This window comes from Pelmatolapia mariae, linkage group LG23, assembly GCF_036321145.2.
Source record: "Pelmatolapia mariae isolate MD_Pm_ZW linkage group LG23, Pm_UMD_F_2, whole genome shotgun sequence".
Taxonomy (NCBI): domain Eukaryota; kingdom Metazoa; phylum Chordata; class Actinopteri; order Cichliformes; family Cichlidae; genus Pelmatolapia; species Pelmatolapia mariae.
The window spans coordinates 19,179,865-19,203,049 of NC_086246.1; the positions used below are offsets into that span (position 1 = coordinate 19,179,865).

Consider the following 23,185-nt stretch of genomic DNA (forward strand, 5'->3'; position numbering starts at 1 on the left):
GCCTATATAATAATTAATTATATAGTTGAGTTTGCAACAGACGATGTCTGGCAGTAGCAACAACTGAGTTTCAGATCTTTTTGTTTTGGTTTTAGAACTAATCACATTGGCACATGCTGAAATTTACACAAAATGTCAGAAATCTGCACCGTCATAAACAAATGAATGTGTTTTTCACCAAACATTTAAACATTTATTGGGTTAATAACACTTCATGGCTTTTCCAGAGTGAAACAATCAACCACCTCTGTTGAAAGCTGAGTTGGTATTGATTAAAAATGTACTCTCGAATAATCATTGGTGTCAGTTGCTACTGAAAACAAGAAATAAAGCAATTTTGGATGCTATGTGCTGCCCCATTTTTTAATTTGGGGGAGACAGACTGTACAATATATTTTGTTTTAAAAATTATATTCCATGTTATTGTACCTAGGCTCAAATGCTAGCTTATTTTAATAAACACCATTGTCATATGCAAAGCTAGGATGGCACATGCCACCCCATTCCACCACTGTAGATCCACCCTTGAATTCCCTGTCCCTAAATTAGCCTTTAAATACTGAAATTGTGACAATAAAATAAATACTACCCTGGAGTCCAACTTCAGAAACTTCAGGGCTGAAATAAAGCCAATGCAGAATCGAACAAACAAATGCATATAACACAACAAAACAAAAAAAAATCCCAGCTGTTCCTTGTTTGGCCACTTGAGGCTAATTCTCCTGTTAGCTTTAGTATTAGCAGTCTTAGCATGCTACCATTGTAGTAGAAATAAACATGTCTACAGCATGTATAGGTGGTAATTGTAACTCACCCATTTAAAACTTATTAAGCCTAAAAAATTATATGATTAAAGGTGTGGTGGTTTGAATTGACAGATGCATGCCAGCTAAGCTGCTAGCTGTCTGTTAGCTTTACCTCGGCTAATTTGAGCAACAGAACTAGATCTCTTGGCGTGTTTGTACTTTCAGTTAAACTATGTGAATAATAGCATGCTTTGTGCTTAATTGTAATAACAACACTAATTACCAGTTGTCTGTTTATCTTCTTTGCTAAAGAAGCTACCTGGTTAGCTGATAACTTGAACAGATTGCTATAAGATTCAATCTGCAGTCACCTTGATCTTCAGAAGGTGAGATCAAGATGGAAAGCCTGTTAGCACGACCACTGTTATGACTATTCATACAATGCCTCTTTATCTTTAGGGGATTGTGGGGTACCTTTAAAGGCTTTCTGTTGTCATTTAACTCTGTTAACTCTGGTTCCTTTGCCAAAAATATTTTCTGATGATTATCTGGTCAAGCCAGTGTCTGATAGATGATCCCTTGTGGAATGTGAAATTCAGTGGGAACTAATAAAATTCAGCCTCTTGTTGAATAAAAAGGAAAAACACATACTCACTTGTTAAGTACACTTTAGGCTTGGTACTGTGTTGGCCCTGCTTTGACCTTCGGGACTGCCTTAATTCTTCATGGAGTAGATTTAACAAGCTGCACGTCCGTGAATCTGCTGTTCCACCACATACCAAATGTGCTCTGATGGTTTGAGATCTGGTGGATGTGGGGGCCATGTGATCGTTCAAGGATCCAGATTTAGATTATCTGAGCTTTGTGACATGGTGTTATACTACTGAAGACATCCACCAGAAGATGCGTGCACTGTTGTTGTAAAGGGATGGCCATGGTCTACAACAATAATCAAGTATGTTGTGGCATTTGAAGGTCTCAAAGTGTGCCAGGAAAATATCCTTCACACCATTAAAGCACCACCAGTCTGACCTGTTGATAGAAGGCAGGATGGATCAATGCTGTGATGTTATTTACCCCAGCCAAATGTCACAGTGGGACTCATGAGACCAGGCAATGCTTTTCAAATCATGTGTAGTGCAATTTTGGTGACCCCAAGTAAATTGTGCTTTTCTGTTCTTAGCTGACCTCTGACCTGGTCTGACCTGAGCTGGTTGTGTGTCTTGCACCAACAGCCATGTCAGGTTCAGAGTCACTTACATCATGTTTCTTCACCATTCTGATGCTCAGCTTGAACTTCAGCAGGTCGTCTTGACTGTGTCTACATGTCTAAATGCACTGATCCGCTGCCATACGATTGTTTGATTAGAGAATATATTGTTTTCATATCAGTATTTAACATCTGTGGTGTTAGAATTGTTTTTGAATTTACAATCTTTGTTTAACCTGAACAGCAAATTTTATAGGTGCTGAACTGAAGCCAAGAAAGTCTTTTAGCTGTTTGTCTCCGTCTGCCAGTTAGCTAAACACAGGAACGCAGAATTGTCGTGAGACTCGTGGGAACGCTGGAGGACGCGATTAAATATAGTCTGTAAAAAAGCTGTCTTTTATTTGATGTTTTGGTTTTCCACAGCAGGGATCCCTGTTTGTGTGTCTTTGACTGACAGTGTGTGTTTTTTTTTAAATTTCAAGTCAGTATTTCACCACAAAAAGTGGCCTATTAATATTTGATGGCTGAAGAAAAGAGCCGCTCATCTCTTTCTTAGTCTTTTTGAAGAGTGTGTTTGAGTCTGAACCAAAGTGGAAAAACAGAAAAACATTTTAAGGAGACCGAGATGAAGAATTCACAAATTTCATTCTGCTGTAAATCTGGTAGTAATTTCCAGTTTGCGTCCTATCCCAGAAGAAAAATTGAAATAACCATAAAACTGTGGCTTTGTGGCTCTTTTATAACAGTGACTGTGACACTAAAACAGGCAGCAAAGAGAGCTCAGATAAATAAAAGAAGAGAGTTGAACGCAGAGAGCCAGCAGTGCTGTTTATCCAGTGTGAGCATGGCGCCATCTACAGTCTAAAATTGAACACATTATGTGCAAATGGACTGCAAATAACACCCAACATTAAAAGGTGAATAAATAAATAAATATCAAGACTCTTTATGTTGATCGAGTGTTTGACAGCTCCATAAAAGGCGCCTCTAGAACAGCTGCGGTTCTTCTTTGTATTGACTATTCAAATCTTTGGACCCGTCATTAAAAAATCCAAAATATCCAAAATATTTTACTTCCAGGTTTTATTCCAAACTTTCTTACAGCAACACAGTGTAGTACAGGAAACACAGAGAGGTGTCACAGTCCAAGTTTATTTTCCTTATTTTGCATCTGGTGTCCTGATTGTTTTAGTTCCATGTTTTACACTTTTACAGATGTTGTAACAATATTAATGTATTTATTTTTGTTTGTTTGTTTCTCTTGCATACTCTCTTAATTGTACATGATCTAATGTGAATATCTTAATGCAAAGTATTAAAAATTATCTAAGTAAAGGACAATAAAAAATAAGCAAAACTTTTTCCCGGTTGTATTAATCTCATAACTTACTGACTTACTTATTGACTTTAAGATGTAAGTTGTTTTTTTTTTCCTTCAGTGAAAAACAACAGTTAAATACAAAACACACGTTCAACAATCTAATCCAATTAAAACCAGTGTTACAAAAGCTGCACTCAAAAACAAAATGCTGGCTTTAAGCGATTTAACTACATGTAAATCTTCCATGTATTTTTTTTTTATTTGAGTACAATGTAAAATATTAACTTAAATGGAATCTGGTCAAATGAAATTCAGTTTATTGGTGTAAACTGAATGTATAAAAACAAAATGTTCTTAATATTTAAGAATTTAAGTAAAACCTTTGATTTTATACATTTTTGTTGCATTTTACTCAGAATTGTTGTTGTTTTTCAGGGTGTGTAAGGAGTGTGGCTGAACATATACTTGGAAAAACAAACAATTAGATTTTTCTTCTTGTTTATTTTTTATGTTTTACATTGTTTCAATACAAAATAAAAAAAATCAACCCAGCCTCCACAAGCCCGCTATTATAACAAAACCGCGAGGACCCACATTGTACTTGTTGTGTAAATATGAGTCTTAATAGAAGGCGACACCTGTGAAGCTTAGCTTCACTGACCTCAACAACCAAATTTGGTGGTTGTGTTACCCGGGATCTGAGCAAGTGCAGTGAATTTTGTGTACTCAGATAATTGATTGGTCTCATTTTGAGGTTCTTTTTCTCTGTTACAAAGCAATCAGTGGTAGGAGCATCAGACGCATGATCCTTAAAGACGGCTGTATAAACATCACCCAGAAAATCTCAACAACAGTGATGTTAGAACAAATAATATTATCTTTCTTTCTACTTCAATTATTATTCTTTTTATAAATTCATAATATAAAACCCAAATATCGCTATTCAGTAATTTGCTTTCCCCTCAGTCTAATAGTGCGACTCTAATGAAGACTCTATGTGTTAAAATAAGGTCATCAAAAAGTCATTTGAGGAGTTTTCAACCAACTCACATAAAGCAGCAGCGATTAGATTGCAGCTCAGGAAATCTTCTTACAATCATTGTTTTAATTGCAAAAACTGGAGATAATTACAAATTCGAGGCCTGCTTATGTTTTCTTCTAAAATTGAGGACCCACTTTATCAAAAATTGATCAAAAGTTTTTAATGTAAATAAGTCAGTGCCTACAGATCAGCCCGGGTTGTATCAACTTTCTGTGCATTCACATCAAATAAATTAGTGTGGATTGTAATGTGTTAAATGACAGCTTGTGAAACCTCTTTCCTACCTGGCTAGTGCTAAAACAAATGCTTCACATCAAGGTCTGACCGAATACATGTAGTGGAAGTATGTTGATGGACATCAGGTGATTTTGTGACAAGCCAAGTAAAGGTGGCATATTTGATTGATTGATTGATTGATTGATTGATTGATTGATTGATTGATTGACTGATTGATTGATTGACTGATTTTATTGATTAGCAATCAAATATCGCAGTGAATACAGAATAAAGATTTACCACAATGCAAGAGAGCACGAGACAAGGCTAATCAAAAGGTATTGGCTGAATATGCTTATTATGCCAACCCTTTTAACAAAAGAGCTTTTAGCATGCAGCTCATGTACATAGGTCTCGAAGCAAAGAGTAAAACAAAGCAAAGCAAACAAACAAACAAAAAACAAAAAACAAAACAAAACCAAAAAACCTTCCACCTTAGATAAGTAAATACATTAAAATAAAATTGTATTAAAATAAACAAAAGCAAAACAACCAAGAGTTTCAGTATTATTATTTTTGCTCTTTTCATTCTTCATTTACATATGTTTCTAATACTCTATTTTTAAAGAGTTGTCCTTGTTTTTAAACAAGGAAAATGAACTACACCTTTTTAAATCACTGTCATAACTATTCCACAAGTTAACTCCTCTAACAGAAACACCTCTCTGCTTTATGTTTGTCCTTATCTTGTTTTTGTTTTTTTAAAGAAATCTGTTCCCCTTAAGTCATATTGACTGCCTCTGACTTCAAACAGCTTCTGAGTACTGTGGCAAAGCAGTACTTATTTTGTGCTTTACACATTATCTGTGCCATTTTATATTCAACTAAATCATAAAATTTCAGGGTATTCAGATTAATAAACAAAATGTTAGTTGGTTCTATATAGTTCGATTGATTTATAATTCTTATAGCTCTGTTTTGTAACTTGAAAATAGGAAGAGTATTTGTTTTATATGCATTACCCCATATCTCTAGACAATGAGTCATATATGGAAGAAACAGAGAACAATAAAGCATGTATAATGATTTCTTGTTCAGGACATGCCTTGTTTTGTAGAGAATAGCAATGGTTTTTGACATTTTTGACATTTTTGTTTTCACATGGTTTATATGAGACTTCCAGCTAAGCTTATCATCAATCTCTAGATTAGCTACTTCATTTTAACTATCAAAAGGACAAGGGTGTCAAAGATAAGGCACGGGCGCCAGAATCGTCCCAGCAAAGACTCCAATCCGGCTCATTAAATGGCTTTGGAAAATATGGGGGGAGGGAACACAAGTTTGGGACTTTTAACTGTATTTTAACACAGGTTTAATAGCTGTTCCTGCTGATACAGACCTCCTCCACGGCCATTCATACTACAGCAAAGTTATTAAGTCATAGATTTATGTAATTTTACACATTTGCTTCTTAAAATTTAAGTGCAAAGATGCTGACAGAAAAATTAGCCAAAACGTGGACCTCAAGTCCAGTGGGGGAAATTGTACTATGAGGTTATTCAGTACTTTGATCCCATCCCACAGCAGCTTCATAATAGCAGATTAAGTCCAACACACCTCACCTCCTCATCTCTGTGCATGTAGTTCTGCTTCTCTGGTTGTGCTGGTAAGTGGCAACATGTGATTTGCCTTATGTCCTTGAAAGTGGCTGTTTGTGTTGGGCTCAGGATTTGTGTGTCCACAGACACATGCAGTGTGGATGGTGTTCAGATTACATGTTGCACTTTGTGCCCTTCGGAGAACGATGCTCACTGGTCTGTGAAGTAAAAGGTGTTATGTGTCACAGTTAGCAGATATTATTAGAAAGTAATGTGGACTTTTTTAATGAACTGGGGGGGGGGGGGCAGCTGCACTTCCTTATAACTTAATTAAAAATGACTACTTATCATTCTACATTTTAACAACTTTCTTCATTTAAGCAGATTACTCTCATGCAAACTCTGTTCTGTGTCCTCTGTGTGTGTGACAGAGAGAGCTTTTTAACATAGACTTCTGCTTTCAGATTACCTTTCCAAATTTTAATCAAAGCATCACAGCTTCGACTCTGCATCAGTTTCTTGTCACATGTGTTTGTTTTTTTTCCAGGAGCTGCTTACAAACAGAGACAAAATGTGCAGATTTTGCATACCTTGCAGTCCTGTATTTTTTGCATGTAAATTTGCAAAACAAATGAGCGTTCAAACCATTCAACTTGTTGACAAGAAATAGAGAAGTATATATAATTATATTTCTAAATGAAACTAAGACGTGGGGTTTGCTTATTATACTGCCCTCCTTGTTTAGTGAGCTGCACAGCCAGTACATGGGCTTTTGTAATGCTGCTGAGTCTGCAGTAAATTAGCACTATGTGATGAGTGACAGCAGCAATGCACTCTAATAAAATTTAATAGAAAACAAAGAGATTAAATCATAAGATTTATCAGTTTGTTAAATTTTATATTTCTTTTGTTGTATTTTGAAGACTATAAGGAAGTTTATTCAGAGTAAAAATGCTACACACAGCAACCTGAGAAAACAACAGCAAACAGAAAAATGCTACAAAAAGGCACAAAAACCCCAACACCTAAAACCAAAAACACTTCACAAAACACAACAGAAGTTGTTTTTTATGAGACTATAATGTGACAGGAACTGATGTGAAGTATTGCACTGAGGCGCCATTAAAAGAAGCAAAGGATTCACGTGTTGTGAGGGAGAAAAAGATGAAAGGCAGTATATGTTTTAATCACATGATTCATATATTAATGTAGATAAATCTTTGCTACTGTTCACTTGTTACTTCCACAACTGTTGTTTTGTGGGTTTATTTGTCATTCTTTATTTATTTTTTGATAACTTTTGCAGTATTTTTCTATTTACTGGTGGGTTTATTTAGGTTGCAGTGTGTTTGAACTTTCGGGGGCAACCATAAAATACATTTTGCTTTTGCTATAAGTCTTGAATAGCTGCACGATCAACACATTTCTCTCACATGTACCACAGGATTTGGTTACATATTGCATTTTTCCACAGAATCAAACATATCAGCATTTCAGAAGTTGGGATCCTTGTGATTTGAAGCCTCTTTAGTCTGTCTAAAGAGAATTGAATAAAGGAGAGGAAGGCTCAACTTCTGAGTATTGCCTACTGAGCTTTAAGGCCTCCCAACTGTATTAGTTAAGAGTCAAATGTGCCACAAATACATTACAGTAGAGTCAACCTGAACTACAGTTATTACAGACATCATATTCAAATTGTGTTTCAGCCATTAGCTATTTCTCCCAAGTAATTTCTGTGGTCAGAAAACATCACGGATAAAAACATTAATAGGAAAAATGCTGGCTAAAAATCCAGTAATTTGTTTACAGACTCACATTTATGATTGGATCTAGGAGGAAGAAACTACAATACTGACAAATCAGCGACAGTTGTTTTGTTAAAAATATATATTTTATTTATATAGCACATTAAAAAACACTGGAGACGATAGAAGTGCTTTCTAATCATCTATTATGGAAAAGTATAATAGTATGCTAAAATACACATAATTGATTGTGGCAGTGCTGAAAATATATTTAAAAGATGGTGGAGGTAAAAGAAGCCACATAAATAATGCTGAAGATATAAATACACTCATTAGATACAAATGTTCAGCTGCTCATTAACACAAATATCTAATCAGCCAATCACATGGCAGCAAATTAGTGCATTCAAACATGCAGACATAGTCAAGATGACCGGCTGAAGTTCAAACCAAGTGTCAAAATGAGGAAGAAAAGGTTTTTTAAGGTGCTTCAGAGCATCTCTGTAGCATGGGCTGCAGCAGCAGAAGATCACAACAGGTGCTGCAGGAAGGAACAGGAAGCTGAGGCTACAATTATCATAGTCTTACCAAAACTGGATAACAGAAGATTGGAAAAATGTGTTGTCTGGTCTGATTTTTGCAGCAGCTGGGATCAGAATTTGTCTTGTATTTAAGGCTCAGGGTGCTGGTGGTGTAATGGTGTTGGGGATTTCATTTTGGCTCCTTAGTACCATCTTCGCATCGTTTAAATACCACAGCCTACCAGCCTACCTGCTGCTGACCATGTCTATTCCTTTATACCTAAAGTGTCCACATCTTGTGGTAGCTGCTTACAGCTGGACAACACAACATGTCACAAAACACAATGTCATCTCAAAATGTTTTTTTGAAAATGACAATGAGTTCAGTTTACTCCACAATCACCAGATCGCAATTCAGTAGAGCACCTTTGGGATGTGATAGAATGGAAGACTCACATCTGCAGATACTGAGCTTTTCCAGCACCTTGATGAATCTATAATAAGAAGAATGGATGCAGTTCTGATGCTGAAAGGGGATTCAGCCAAGGTCCTGCACTATGTACCTAATGAAGTGACCAACTAAAAGCAACTAAGTTAAGAAGGTTTACAGTAAACGTGGGAAAAAGCACATGCAGAGCTAACAGAAAACAGCTGAATATAAGTGGGTTTATAGAGCTGATTTGCAACTGTCAGTTATGGACCGGACTTTTTGTGGGATGGCAGAAACTTTGGGAACCATGGATAACATAAAGAAGTTGGGAATATGGAATTATCATATTCATGTAATATGATAATGATGGGATTGAAATCAAAAACTTCAGTCAAGTGCATAGATCTTGGGAGCGTTGGTGATTCTTATGTGCAGATCATGAGAAAACAACACAGTGGTTGAGATTTCCTGTGTATCAATGGATCATTTAGAATAGTAGTTATAGAAGGAGATTTTGACAAAAGCATCAAATTCCCATCAGTGTTGCTGATTTTACCTGCTATAACTTTATCATCATGCGATCCGACAAGTAGCTTTACACCTCAGTTTGCCTCCCTGTGCAGCTCATGGTGTTCATAGTAGATTAAAAGTGCAATATCATGATGTGTGTGCAGAAAGCAGCATGTTACTGTCATGCTTAGATCACCCCTCTCTCAGTAATGGGTAATAAAGGTATCCAGTCTCAATCCATACACACACAAACACACAGATAATGGTGCGACTGAAATACTTTGCATGCATGGAAAATAAAATTAAAAATTGTAGGTACAAATGCAAAGTTGCACGAGTATCTGCAAACCACACACATACACAAATATGCACAAAACAATATACATGCAGACATGCACGAATCAGGCACTGTCCACGTTGTAGTGACTCGCTCATTTGTCTTCATCTTACAGTAAGACCTTTAAAGTTATCTCACCTTGAAGGATCATGGGGAAATTATGGTTCAGATGTGGTAGGGCGCTGGCATTCTGTTGGCAGTCAAAAATATGTGGTACACTGGTCTGTGGGTCACTCTTGCATGTGCTGCTGTTCATCCATTGATCCATTTATCAAGGTCTAACATACAAGTTGAAGTGAAAAAAGAAAAGAAAAGTGTCCACTGCAGACACTGTTTGTACTTTTCATGCTGTATATTTTATCTTTGGTGGGTTTTTTGCACTTCTCTCTGTCCTGGAGAACCTTATTGTTGGTCCCTTCACTGTTCCAGTGGTTTTGGTGAACTCCACAGGAACACCTTTGCACAGATTGAAAACCCCTCTCTGTAGGCTCTCTGTAGGCAAATACCTCTGCTGTACTATAAATTTAGCATCACATCGCCAGCAAGAGTGCACTTGAGATCTTTGCTAGACCATTACACAGCTGCTTGTTGGTTCTTCCAAGTAACATTTATGGTGGCACAAAGGAGGAGAGTATAGCTTCCATCCAGTTTCTTGCTCAGTGATTTGGTCAGGTTTATAATTCAGACCCATAGAGCAGAATCGCCTCAACTCACTTGAACACTTTAAGTCTGATTAACCTTTGAATTACACACCTTGGAAAGACATCATGAGTTAAGTTCCCCAAGCTTGACCAGCCTGGCAACTGATATCGTGAGCATTCCCAATGTCATTGCCAAGGTATTTGAAATCATCTGCTCATTCAATGGTAGTGTCATTCTTGCCAAGTAGAACTAGGCAGTTGGGTTAGTATGCATGAACTAAGTCCTTGATTTGTTAAGGAGTAGGTTGGTACCCTGGGTGGCACTTTCTACTTGGTGTAGGAGGTCCTTTGCAGTTTTGATAATATCTTCAAGAAGGCAGATGCCATCCACAAAGTTGGAATACAGGAATGTAGTTTTCTCCTTAGTGTGGGACCATAGGTACTGCTGACAGGTCCCAATGACTCTTGTGTAATATTATATACATTTTTACTTCTTAAATAAGACAGGATACAATAAACTGTGAATGGTTTCACAAAAAAGGATTGTGTTTTGAAATATTTCCAAAGTCATAAGGGGTGTTTCATATTGCAGGAAATTTAGAGTTATCGGGATAAATGAAAATTTTGGTTGCAAAATAAAGACTTGCCCTTTTCCACGCTAACTAAACTACTTTCATAGCCTAATAATGCTTTATAGATTCCAAGTACAAAGTGTGTTTTATTAGGCTTTAATGTGAGATTTGATGTAGACTACACCCAGTTAAAAAATGCATTACGTATAAAATCCACAGTTCAGTCAGAAGTCATCTACTGTACATCATGTGATTGACTATCTTAAAGACAAGTTTTGAAAATACCCCAAAGTTTAAAGGCAAACAAAATGTGCAGATTAGATTAGAAGACGATAACTTTGTCATGATCATTAAAATACTATAAGCTAGTTTTAATGACTGTTGCAACTACTAAATAGTTTGACAGGGAAAGAAGTTAACTTATTTCGATATTACTACACAATTTTCTCCTGAATTAATCACTGAAACATTCGCTGTGACTCACATTGTCATTAATCACATCTTCAATTTAAAACAAGTGCAAAATATCCAAAAATCCACCAAGAGACTCCTCAGTCCTTAGTTGTTTGTTTATCATGAATCAAACAAATAGTTAATTAGTGAATTCAATTCCTTACCGGAGGCACATGCGTTGATCCAAATATCGATAGTATCACTACCAACGCTGGCACTGGTATTTGATCGATACTAGAGCACCAGGATTGATATTTTGGGCGATCGTGGCTCAAGAGTTGGCAGTCCATCTTGTAATTGGAAGGTTGCCGGTTCGAGCCCCGGCTCGGACAGTCTCGGTCATTGTGTCCTTGGGCAAGACACTTCACCCGTTGCGTACTGGTGGTGGTCAGAGGGCCCGGTGGCGCCAGTGTCCGGCAGCCTCGCCTCTGTCAGTGCGCCCCAGGGCAGCTGTGGCTACAATGTAGCTTGCCTTCACCAGTGTGTGAATGGGTGGATGACTGAACGTGTAAAGCGCTTTGGGGTCCTTAGGGACTAAATAAAGCGCTATACAAATACAGGCCATTTACCATTTTGCTTCTATAAGATAAGATAAGATAACCTTTATTAGTCCCACACGTGGGAAATTTGTTTTGTCACAGCAGGAAGTGGACAGCGCAAAAGTTATGAAGCAAAAATTAGAATATAATAGAATAAATACAGTACACAACTGTACAGAATAGAATAAAATAAAATACTATATACAGTAGAATAATATGGAATAAAATATACCTATCCTCTGAGTTCAAAATGTATCCCTTTTAACTGCAGTAAATTATTAGCATTTTTAATGAAATAATATACCTCAAATATGCGCAAAAATAACTTTTTTGTGTTGACTGTCACGTGACAGACAAATAACAAGCGCATGAATAAACACATTACTGTGGAGAGTAAAAGCAGTGATTTAAAATTGGGTCCTTAAAATGTGTTTAGAATTTGAAAATTGACGATGATTCATTTCATTAATCGTGCCACGCTGCTCTCTCCTACATAGAATCGGTATTGGTATCAGTAATGCTGAACCTGTACGTACATGCTTACAGCGGACTCAGTGGAAAGCACCTGCACACCACGAGCGCCCTCACACTTTGAGAACCTTTCTTCCTCCTCGAACCTGAAGGTGACGATGCTGCTGTGGGCGGAGGCTCGCGGTGCCTTTATTAAGGCTGCGCCGAGTAGAGCTCCGTGCGGTGTTGCGCTCAGACCGGTCAAACCGGTCCGGTAGTTAAACGGCAGTTAAACGTTCAACCCGGGAGACACTCAGAGAGAAAACAGGTGAGTCTGAGCTTTTCTTTAAACTGAAGCTTCGAAAACATTCAGAAACTTTTTTTTACCTCTTCATAGTTACTGCTATTGCTAATGAACATATGCTGCGAATGAAATACGTGTGGAATTAATAATAGACTTGTAGGAACACCGTGCTGATTCATTCATAAAGTAGTAGCAGGACTGTAAGAGGATATGACAGGACACTGAGACAAATGGCCCAGGATTATGGATGTAAACAGAGACTGTGATAATATAGTAAAGTGTGACAACTAATAACCCGTATTATACGCCTAATATTAATAACAGAACAGGAAATATTTTTATTAGAAATTAACTATGACACTGTAAATCATACAAATTAAATAAAGCAGGTAATTATGCCTTTTAAGGTCCTTTTGAATTTAAGGTTAAAAACAAAACGGAAGTATAAAGTGGCAGAAAGCAGAGTGACAGGAACTGTTTCAGAATGTAACATAGTGTATTATTTGGTTATATTGCAACATCAAACGCTACTTATGATTTTAATTTGAGAACAAATAGATGTTTTGAAGTATTAGCACCAGATAAATCATAACCAAAAGAACCTGCATGAAGCACAGCACAGGAGTACTGAGAGGTTCCTGTCATAAAGTCCTCCAGAGTGCCCAAGAGTATTTTAAAGAAGTGAAGTGAATCAGGTCTAAAATTGGGTAACTATGTTTCCTAAAAAGGGGGCAAATATAATCAAGTCTGAGAAAGCTGGAAATAAAAGATGTTTCCTTAGCCTTTCCTTCAAGACTCTGGTTAACCATGTGCTAATTATTTCAATTTACTCTTGCATGAGAGTCAATATTAAACTTGCTACCTGGAAATGCACTAGGTCTCCTATGTACATGAAATTTTGTTTTCACAAAGACCTTCCAATTCAACCTTTGTCGTCCTCCACTGATCAGAGCACCGCAACAAACACAGCAAACACAAACACAAACTTAAGTGGACCAGACCAGTGAGACTCCCACTTCTCTCAGTGTTTAACGGCACATTTAATCTCTGAGATATGTTGATATAAGAAAAAGAATTGTAATGTCAACAGTATGTCTCAGTTTATCTACAGGATGAAGAAATGCTGCTGTATTAAATGAAAGAAATCTGTCACCATGACTGGTTGGGTTTAAATTGTAAGAAATAAATGCGGAAAATTACAAAAAAAAGTTCTGGTAGCTCATTGCTCAGATTGTCCTGTCAGTATAAAACAGAAAGTTTCTGTAAATTTACAAAAAATGACAGATTTTTTTATTGTGTAATTTCTATATTAGATCAGATTTGTCAGTTGCTCAGTTATTTTGGAGTAGTATGAGCAGTTGCTGCGGAGGGCCTTATTAGGCGAAGCAGGGCAAGTTGTAAAATTTATCGGGATACAGACCAAAATATTTGCCCTTGTTCACATGTTCCAAAGATGTACAGTGGGCTGGATTGGAGTCTGTGTCAGGCTGATTCTGGCCCCCAGCCCTTATGTTTGACACCCATTGTCTAACATCTCTGCTTATATCAATACATATTTTGCAGTGTGGACTGAATTTATAAAGGGGTTGCATAATAAATAAAGAAATTACCTGTTTTGTAAGTACAATAATGACTCTGCATTACTTTACTTACATTATAATCAATCTAGTCCTTGTTGGCCACTGAGAATATCTTTATAGAATTTTTATTTTATATTCCTTTTCCATTTCTGCTGCCCTCTTGGCTTTTTACCTAGACAAATGGAGGATATTTAACACTCACTTTACCAAAAACTGATTGCAGTTTCTGACAAAAGTTTCATTTCTGGCTCAAAATGACTCAATGCTATTTATAAGCGATATATTTGACAGCTTATAGGCCAACATATGGTGGCCCTGAGCGGCCAAACGGACTGCAACGTAAGAAAATACCAGCAATAAGAAAAACGCTGCAAAAGCACACAAAACATAACGGTAATGGGAAAAATCCAACGAAAATAGGAAAAAACAACAACGGAAATAGGAAAAAATAAAACAGAAATATGAAAAACAAAAAAAAAAAAAAAGAGGAAAAAACACAAGGGAAGTGTTTCTGGGGAGACAATAACCCGACGGACCAGTTGCAGGAACCCAAAACATGGTAGGTGTGTTTTATCATGATTCATATAATACTGATGATGGATTTTTAGGCTAATAGTTGGGCTAACACGCTTACCTCTCATCTTTTCTTTCCTCACAAAACCGATAGATCCTCCACTTCTTTTAAGTGTCTCCCAGCACAATTCTTAGCATATTTTGGTTCCTGCAACTGGTCCATCGGGTTATTGTCTCCCCAGAAACACTTGCCTTGTGCTTTTGGAAATCTGTTTTCTCTTTTCCTATTTCCATTGTGTTTTGTGTGCTTTTGCAGCGTTTTTTTTTTTATTACTGGTGTTTTCTTAAGTTGCAGTCCGTACCAACAACTCATTTACAACAGTTGAAATACCAGCAATTATTTTTATGGCAAATCTTTATGCAAGATGATCATTCTTTCAAACAATGTCTCTATTAGCTCTATTAGCTGGCAGTGTTAAAGTAAGAGGCTAAAATTAATAGGTGACCAACTTGGGATGACGACTTAAGCTCTGAAAGGTTCAACCACTGACTGTACAACTTCTCTTACACTGAGCAGACTGCAAGGTTTAGGGAACAAAATATCTTACATGATTTCTGGAGCATTTCTGCATGTGCACACATTGAATATGGCAGCCAGATTTACAGTTAACTCCACTGCAATTCACTTAGCTTTTTACAAACAAGAATTAATGCTTGGGTTTTGAGACAAAAGAACCACAATTTCACCTCGTTTTGCTACCTTTTACAGCTTATCTAGACTGCAAAGAAGTGTTCTAGTCGAGAGAGAGAGAGAGAGACAGAGGGAGAGATAAAAATTTATTAATCCCTTGGTGGGTTCCTGTGGGAAATTCATTTAAAAAAAACAACAACAAAAAAACACACCTATTCATGGCAGCAGTGGGATTTGAAACCATGCCCCTAAAGAGACTGGAGCCTTAATCCAGTGCCTTAGACCGCTTGGCCACGCTATCAATATATGGCAACCCACTGTGTTTCCTAAGCAAATATTGTCTCCTTGTTTTATCAGCCATTTCCAACTGTTCACATGTTTTTGCATTGCTTTCGTCATGCATCTTGTTCATGTTTTGTTCATCTTGTTGCAGGAATTGCACTTCTTCTGTAAAACCAAGGAACAACTCAATGCCATCCTGTGTGCTGCCAAACCACAGCTTGCACAGATTTCCAGATCTAACTACCAAGGATAAAAAGTCAAGAGTGCTTGAAGTAATTCCTTAGAAACGGATGCAAATGTTTCAGATGTCTCTTTCATAAACGTCTTACACTGTCTGTGTATAGAAGAAGATATAGATGACTGTAGACAGAAGTGTTCTAAGCCGTGTCACAAATTTGCCATTGGGCACATTTAGTTTATTTTTGCCATACAGCCATAAAAGGTTATAAACATGGCCATGGAAGCAGCGGACATGATCGTTGTAGCGATCTACTTCATCCTGGTGTTAGGGATTGGCTTCCTTGCAATGTGGAAAGCCAATAGGAGCACAGTGAGCGGCTATTTTCTGGCGGGGCGCTCCATGAACTGGGCAGCTGTGGGAGCTTCTCTATTTGTCAGCAACATAGGAAGTGAGCACTTCATTGGATTGGCTGGATCAGGCGCTGCTAGCGGTCTCAGCGTGGCTGCATGGGAGCTCAATGCTGTATTACTGCTCCAGTTTTTAGGCTGGATGTTCATTCCAGTCTATATCCAGTGTGGCGTCTACACTATGCCAGAGTACCTGTCCAAGAGATACGGGGGGAATCGACTGAAGGTGTACTTTGCTGCTTTATCTCTTGTCCTTTACATCTTCACCAAGCTGTCTGTGGATCTCTATTCTGGAGCCTTGTTCATCAAAGAATCCTTAGGTTGGAACCTCTATCTGTCCATCCTGCTCCTCATCGCCATGACAGCTCTGCTGACCATCTCCGGAGGTCTGGTTGCTGTTATCTACACGGACACAGTTCAAGCGTTCCTCATGATTGCTGGGGCACTCTGTCTGACAGGCATCAGCCTCTTCAAAGTGGGAGGGTTCGAAGGTCCTTGTTTCTCTTTCATGCATTCATGAATTTATGTCAGTTGTTTAACTAAACAATGCTTAGCCGTGTTTTGGCATGTCTTTGTAAGGTGTGAGACACGGTTACATGGAGGCCACTCCAAACATCAGTGCCATCTTGCTGTCTTCACCCAATCTGACGTATTCTGAGTCCTGCTATAACCATGCCACTCCAAAGCCAGATAGTCTGAAGATCCTCCGAGAGGCCCAGGATCCAGACCTGCCATGGCTTGGTTTCTTACTGGGCCAGACTCCTGCCTCTATTTGGTAATGCTATTTCTTTTAAGACTAATTTCCTTACCAATACAGTTTTGTACAGCCTTGTGTGTTTAAACACTCCTAATCCCTAAAAGATTTACTCTGAGCCAGGTGTTTTTCTTTTTTTGCCACCTGTCAGATTTGATTGCTTTAAGTAAAAGTAGACTGAATTTGTTACCATGAAATGCTGCCCTGAGGAGCATTTATTCTTGCTCCTTGGCTTTGCATGCTTCATTTAATTTTTTGTAGTGCTACCCTCAGGGCAAATATGCTAATCAACCATGCAACATGTGTGCAAGGTCCTGGTTGCTCGCTGGCATCGCAGCCAGGACCTTGCACACATGTTGCATATGATTTATTTTCCTCAAAAAAACAATGAATTATACAGTTAGAAATTCTTAAAGTAGAGGCAACACATATAAATTGAGTGGCGCTTCTTCACAGTAAGAAGGTCCGTGGTTTGATTCAAGCCATAGAGCAAGAAGCCACACTCCTCAGGTTGGCATTATTGGCAGTAAGGTCAGTTTCAAGCAGTTAAATCTGACAATTGAGAAGTCTTTCTTTGTGGGTACTCCAGTTTCCTTCCACAGTCCAAAGACATGCACCTAGTGGGGTTAGGTTAATTTGTGATTGTTAATTGGCTATAGGAGTGAATGTGAGTGTAAATGGTTATCTGTCTCCCTGAGTTACCCCTGTGACAGACTGGTGACCTGTCCAGCGTAAAACCTGCATCATGCGCTATGGCAACTGGGATAGGTTGTAAACCACCGCAACCCTAAATTGGAAGAGTGGAATAAAATGGATGGCTGGAAATTCTTAATGATGTTTAGTTCTCATTCTTTTTCTCTAACATCACTGAAAGTCCAATAAAGGCTTTAAATATCCCAGTGGTCAATGATTGACCTATAAAGTCATTTCAGTGTCAACATACATTTTTTTTCAGAGAAAATGTTTCATGATTTGTCAGACTGTGAGATCTGAGGTGAAGGACTGACTGAGAGACCCCCCATGGAGCCACAGAACAAGCACGGTCTCAGAAATGTCCCTAGAATAGTTCTCACAAAGCTAACTTTTGGGGTCATTAGAAATGGCACAGGTAGTCCAGAGTATACTAAATAGAGGTAAGTACCAATTAGCAGACTAATTTTTGTGTTTATGTGCTCCAGGTACTGGTGTGCAGATCAGGTGATTGTTCAGCGGGTTCTGGCAGCAAAAAATATTGCTCATGCCAAAGGATCAACAATCATGGCCGGTTTCCTCAAAATTCTGCCTATGTTTATCATTGTCATCCCAGGTAGAGACATTAACCACCCTATGAATATCTTACACAGATAAAATTCTGACTCTATACTGACTCTGACTCACTAATTGTCTTACTGATGTATCCTATGTGATCATGATTCCAGGAATGATTTCCAGGATCTTATTCACTGATGACTTGGCATGTATCAGTCCAAAGCACTGTATTGAAGTGTGTGGCTCTGCAGCTGGCTGCAGCAATGTGGCTTACCCAAGGCTCGTCATGTCAGTAATGCCCATCGGTCTCCGTGGGTTGATGATGGCTGTTATGATTGCAGCTCTAATGAGCGACTTGGACTCTATCTTTAATTCTGCAAGCACCATCTTTACCCTAGATATTTACAAGATGCTACGAAAGCAGGCGTCGTCCAGAGAGCTGATGATAGTAGGCAGGCTGTTTGTTGTTTTCATGGTGATCATAAGCATCGCCTGGGTGCCTGTGATCATTGAAATGCAGGGAGGCCAGATATTCTACTACATCCAAGAAGTATCAGATTATCTGACTCCGCCCATAGCGGCTCTCTTCCTGCTTGGCATCCTGTGGCGTCGTTGTAATGAGACAGGTGCCTTTTGGGGAGGGATGGTAGGGTTTTTCCTTGGAGCTCTCCGTTTGGCTTTGGCATTTGTTTATCGAGAGCCACTCTGCGATCAGCCTGATGATCGCCCATCCTTCATCAAAGATATCCATTACATGTATGTGGCAGCCATCTTGTTTTGGATATCATCTCTGGTGGCTGTTGTTGTGAGTCTCTGCACTCCTCCGCCCGAAGAGGGACAAATCCAAACCACTACTCTTTGGGGACTAAACAAGAAAAAGAAGCTAAAAAATCAAGAAAAAAATGCTGAAAAAGACATCAATGTTTTGAAACCCCTAAATCACTCAGCCTTTAATGGAAATGGTGTTCTTAGTGAAGAAAAGTGTCACAAGAACCCAAACTTGCTCAATGGCTCTGAGGCAAATCTTGAAAATGGCCAGTCAAGAAGCAGCAATAATGTCACATCAAGTGATATAGAAACAACCTATTCAGTACAGAATGGTGGCTGTGATCAGAGTTCAGGCTCCAAAATGGTAGAAAATGAGGAAAGAAGAGGAGTGGAGGATGTGGAGGAGGAAGACGAGAGCTGTGGTGCAGGGGACGCAAAAGAGGAGCGTGGATGCTGTATTAAGGTTTTGGATTGGTTTTGTGGATTCAAGGAGGAATCGTCCAAAGATCAGGCCATAACAGTTCAAGAACAGGAGAAGATGGTGGAGGAGCTTCTCTATGAACCTCCAACAACCAGAATCATCTTAAATATCGCACTGGTGGTGGTTTGCTCAGTTGGGATCTTTCTCTTCATCTATTTCTCCTTATAGGTTCAGTTATTTCCAAACAGAAGGCCAAATTTGTCAGTAGATGAATGTCCAAGAAATACAGAACAGGCATGTTTGATACAGTTAATTACCCATTACACAAATTAACAAAAGCCACATTTTAAGGATACAAAAGGCATGGGGCTACCATATTTTAGTTTGTTATTCAATATTCAAAAGATGGTAGAGTTTGAGATGTACTAACCTATATTTTGGTTGCACAAAAAGTTGGCAATACACTTAGATGCCTATATATATGACAAAATGAAACCCTTTAAAAAGCATTTACCCACATTGCCTTTCATATATTTTTGTTGTGCTGGGTATATACATACATACGCATATACTGTAGGTCAGCGGTCCCCAACCACCGGGCCATGGACCGGTCCGTGAGTTGTTTGGTACCGGGCCGCGAGAGTTGAGGCTCTGGTTTGAAATTTACGGTTTTAAGGGTTTTTATCATTAACTTGGTTTCCCTGTGTCTTTTCCCGTGTTGTAGTTGTGTCCCTTATTTTGAAAGAAATATTTACGCGTTACCATAGCGACCAGAGAGCATTAAGGGACAGAGAGGAGGATGTTACTCTCAATGCTGTTGGCACATTTCAGGAGGACGCTGCTAATAAAGTTACACAGTGAATTCGCTTTCATTATTATATTTACAAAATACCACCGTTTTTGTCTTGGTCTTATCATTTTATTGTGTTTAATTTATCCGCGACACCTTAAAGGCCGGTTCGTGAAAATATTGTCTGACATTAAACCGGTCTGTGGTGCCAAATAGGTTGGGGACCGCTGCTCTAGGTATTGTACTGAGAGTATGTAAGTACAATACTGTAAAACACCAAGCTGGTGCTTTACATGGTTTTAGTTTTTTGAAAGTAGAGTTTGACCGAAATAAATACATAATCGAATGTAATATTTTTTTATATACATGTTATAGTAAATTTATATTTTTTGACAATATGCTGAACTATATGAACAAATTATTTTAATTCATTTGGATTTTGTATTCTGAACTAACATGAGTAAATGTGTACAAATAATGACTCAAAGTGCACTGTTGTATAAGTACAAAGTTTATTTTAATGCACCTAAAGTTTTTACCTTGACTGTCTGTCAGTGTATGAATTACACAGGTCATTAGTAAACTTGCTTTCGTTGTAAATCAGTTTTTACAAAAAATATGAAGCTGTCAAAGAGCTACTAGCATAATTCTATAAATTCAATTCAATTAAATTCAATTTTATTTATATAGCGCCAAATCACAACAACAGTCGCCTCAAGGCAATTAGGTTTAATTGTCCCGTACTCATTTGCATATAGGTACATAAGGTGTTTTTTCCGTAGTGCCACGTTTATAACACTGTACACTTGATGATGTCAGTTGAAAACATAAATTGACTGCCAGATTTGTTTTTGTTGTATGCTACAGATACAATTGCGTAATCTTGAATTAATTCCAATGGGAATGTGTTCATGATATGAAAATTCATAATGAATGTGAATGGCTGAAATTTACTGTGACTACATCTTTTCATTTAAATGTGTAGGTAATTCTGTTGTTTTTAGCCCTTTTTTACTTCCAAGACATATGATCATGACACCTGGATTAGTACTTGATACATATTTGAGTTGGGAAAAGCATTTGGTGTGATGGTCATGTTTTATTTTATCTGTACACATACGCAGAACTCAAAGGGTGCCTTGCACTTACTTTAATCACAAATTAATTAATTAATTAATTGTGAATTAAAAGATGTCAAATTGTAAGAAGTTATGCTGACCCTGATCATCAATTTAAAGATAGGACATACTTATATTGCAATATTTCCATTATATTATTTAGCACTGAGCATTTAAACAGCAACAGATTAAGTCGGACCAAATTAAAACAATTTTTTTTTAAAGAAACTGATTGAAAGTTGTCCATATTTAAAGTTTACCACTAGTAAGTTCTTTAAAAGCATATTTTACAATAAAACTTTTTTTAAAAAAACGAACTACTAAAAACAAGTGTCTTTTATGTAATTATTCTTTTATAAATTGATCTTTGCTTAATGTAACTGCCATTTTAAGCACACTGGGGGTTTAAGTCTATTTATGTGTGTATATATCAGTACTATCGCATGTTAGTGGTGCACAGTGGTTGGAAACTGGTGAGAACTACAAACTTTACAAGCTTTCTTTGACCTTTGCTTTATTGAGAATGAGGGGGAAATGTGGGTTATTTCTGTTTATAATTACAGAATATATTTTTTAAGACAGACATCCAGCAGATGGATTAATTTCCAGCAATATTACCACTCACGTTATTCCTGCAACCAGCTCAACCAATACATAAGAACACCCAAGCCGGGCATCTTTCTACCACTTTTGTTCACACTGCGATACTCCAACAAGTGTTGACTGCACTTCAATGAACTGAAGGCCTCAATTTTCGCATGCATAGTGAAAAATTAACAAGATAAACTGGCACAAATATGTTCCTGGGGTGTGGTGAATTTAGGTGTTTTTCCTCAGGTTGCTATTTTAACTATAGCTGTGACAATTTATACACATACTTATTTCTTGAGAACAGAGAAATCTTTCTACCTTGCAGGGTCACTGAGTAAAAACATGCCTTCATTCTGCTGACTTCTGCATAACTAATGACACCTATGAGCCTCACCTATACTTTACTGTGAATGATGAATGTTAGCATATTGAAATAATATGATGAATTACTAAATAAACCTCTTTACTGTCATAATATAGTAGACTTGAGGTTTACACTGTAAATGTGCTTATTATCAGCTGTTGTAACGGTTATTGCGATAGTAATTCATTAGAAACATGGACATGAAGTTCTTAAATGTTTGAGCTACTATAAAACCAGCACACATTGAGCTGTCTAAAGAAAACAATGTCAAACGAAGAGCAACCAGGTCATGGTGTGTGAAGCAAACTGTATACGATAAAGCCACGACAACAAGCATGCCACCACTCAGTTAAGTAAATTAACAACGGCCTCTACTACAGTGGAAAGTTACAGACTGGAAGTGGAAAGTTACTGGGGGTAGTTGTCACACAAGCCAACGCACACAAGTTTAGGTTATTTTTTCCTCCCTTATTCAGTATCTTCGGCTTTATTACACCTCAGTTGTGGCCACTACACAATTTAGTGTTTACCGAGATAATGTCACTATAAATAGATGACTGATAATCACACACAAAAAGGCCCTGCCGTATTTTGAAGTTTCAGAATATTGCTGGAACAGTCTTTGAACGTTTGAAAATTCATATTACATAATTATTTACTTTAACTACAGTGATAAGTAAAAGTCTTGAGCCAGACTTCATTTCTTTATATTTTGGTATATTTTGTCATGTTCAGGTTTTTTCAGAAGAAAGTACAGGGAAAATATCTGTCATTTTAAGAAGATTTAATTTGCTTCAGCAGTTGAAATTACAAGTTACAGCGCTGGACCGTGATGTGAACAC

General features: G+C 37.7%; 1 protein-coding gene across 1 annotated transcript; it reads left to right on the forward strand.

Moving 5' to 3' along the window:
• The first annotated feature begins 16,158 nt into the window (after positions 1 to 16,158).
• LOC134621364 (sodium/myo-inositol cotransporter-like) lies at positions 16,159 to 19,708 on the forward strand. The gene is made up of 4 exons (XM_063467832.2): positions 16,159 to 16,780; positions 16,869 to 17,064; positions 18,222 to 18,349; positions 18,462 to 19,708. Exons 1-4 carry the CDS (start codon positions 16,159 to 16,161, stop codon positions 19,706 to 19,708), a joined length of 2,193 nt encoding a protein of 730 aa, XP_063323902.2.
• Positions 19,709 to 23,185: the final 3,477 nt, after the last annotated feature.

Bases quoted from the DNA above. Each gene is read 5' to 3' on its own strand.
- LOC134621364 (XM_063467832.2), top strand. From the start codon at position 16,159: ATGGAAGCAGCGGACATGATCGTTGTAGCGATCTACTTCATCCTGGTG. The intron at 16,781-16,868 runs GTCCTTGTTTCT...TGTCTTTGTAAG, and splicing joins CAAAGTGGGAGGGTTCGAAG to GTGTGAGACACGGTTACATG. The intron at 18,350-18,461 runs GTAGAGACATTA...TCATGATTCCAG, and splicing joins GTTTATCATTGTCATCCCAG to GAATGATTTCCAGGATCTTA.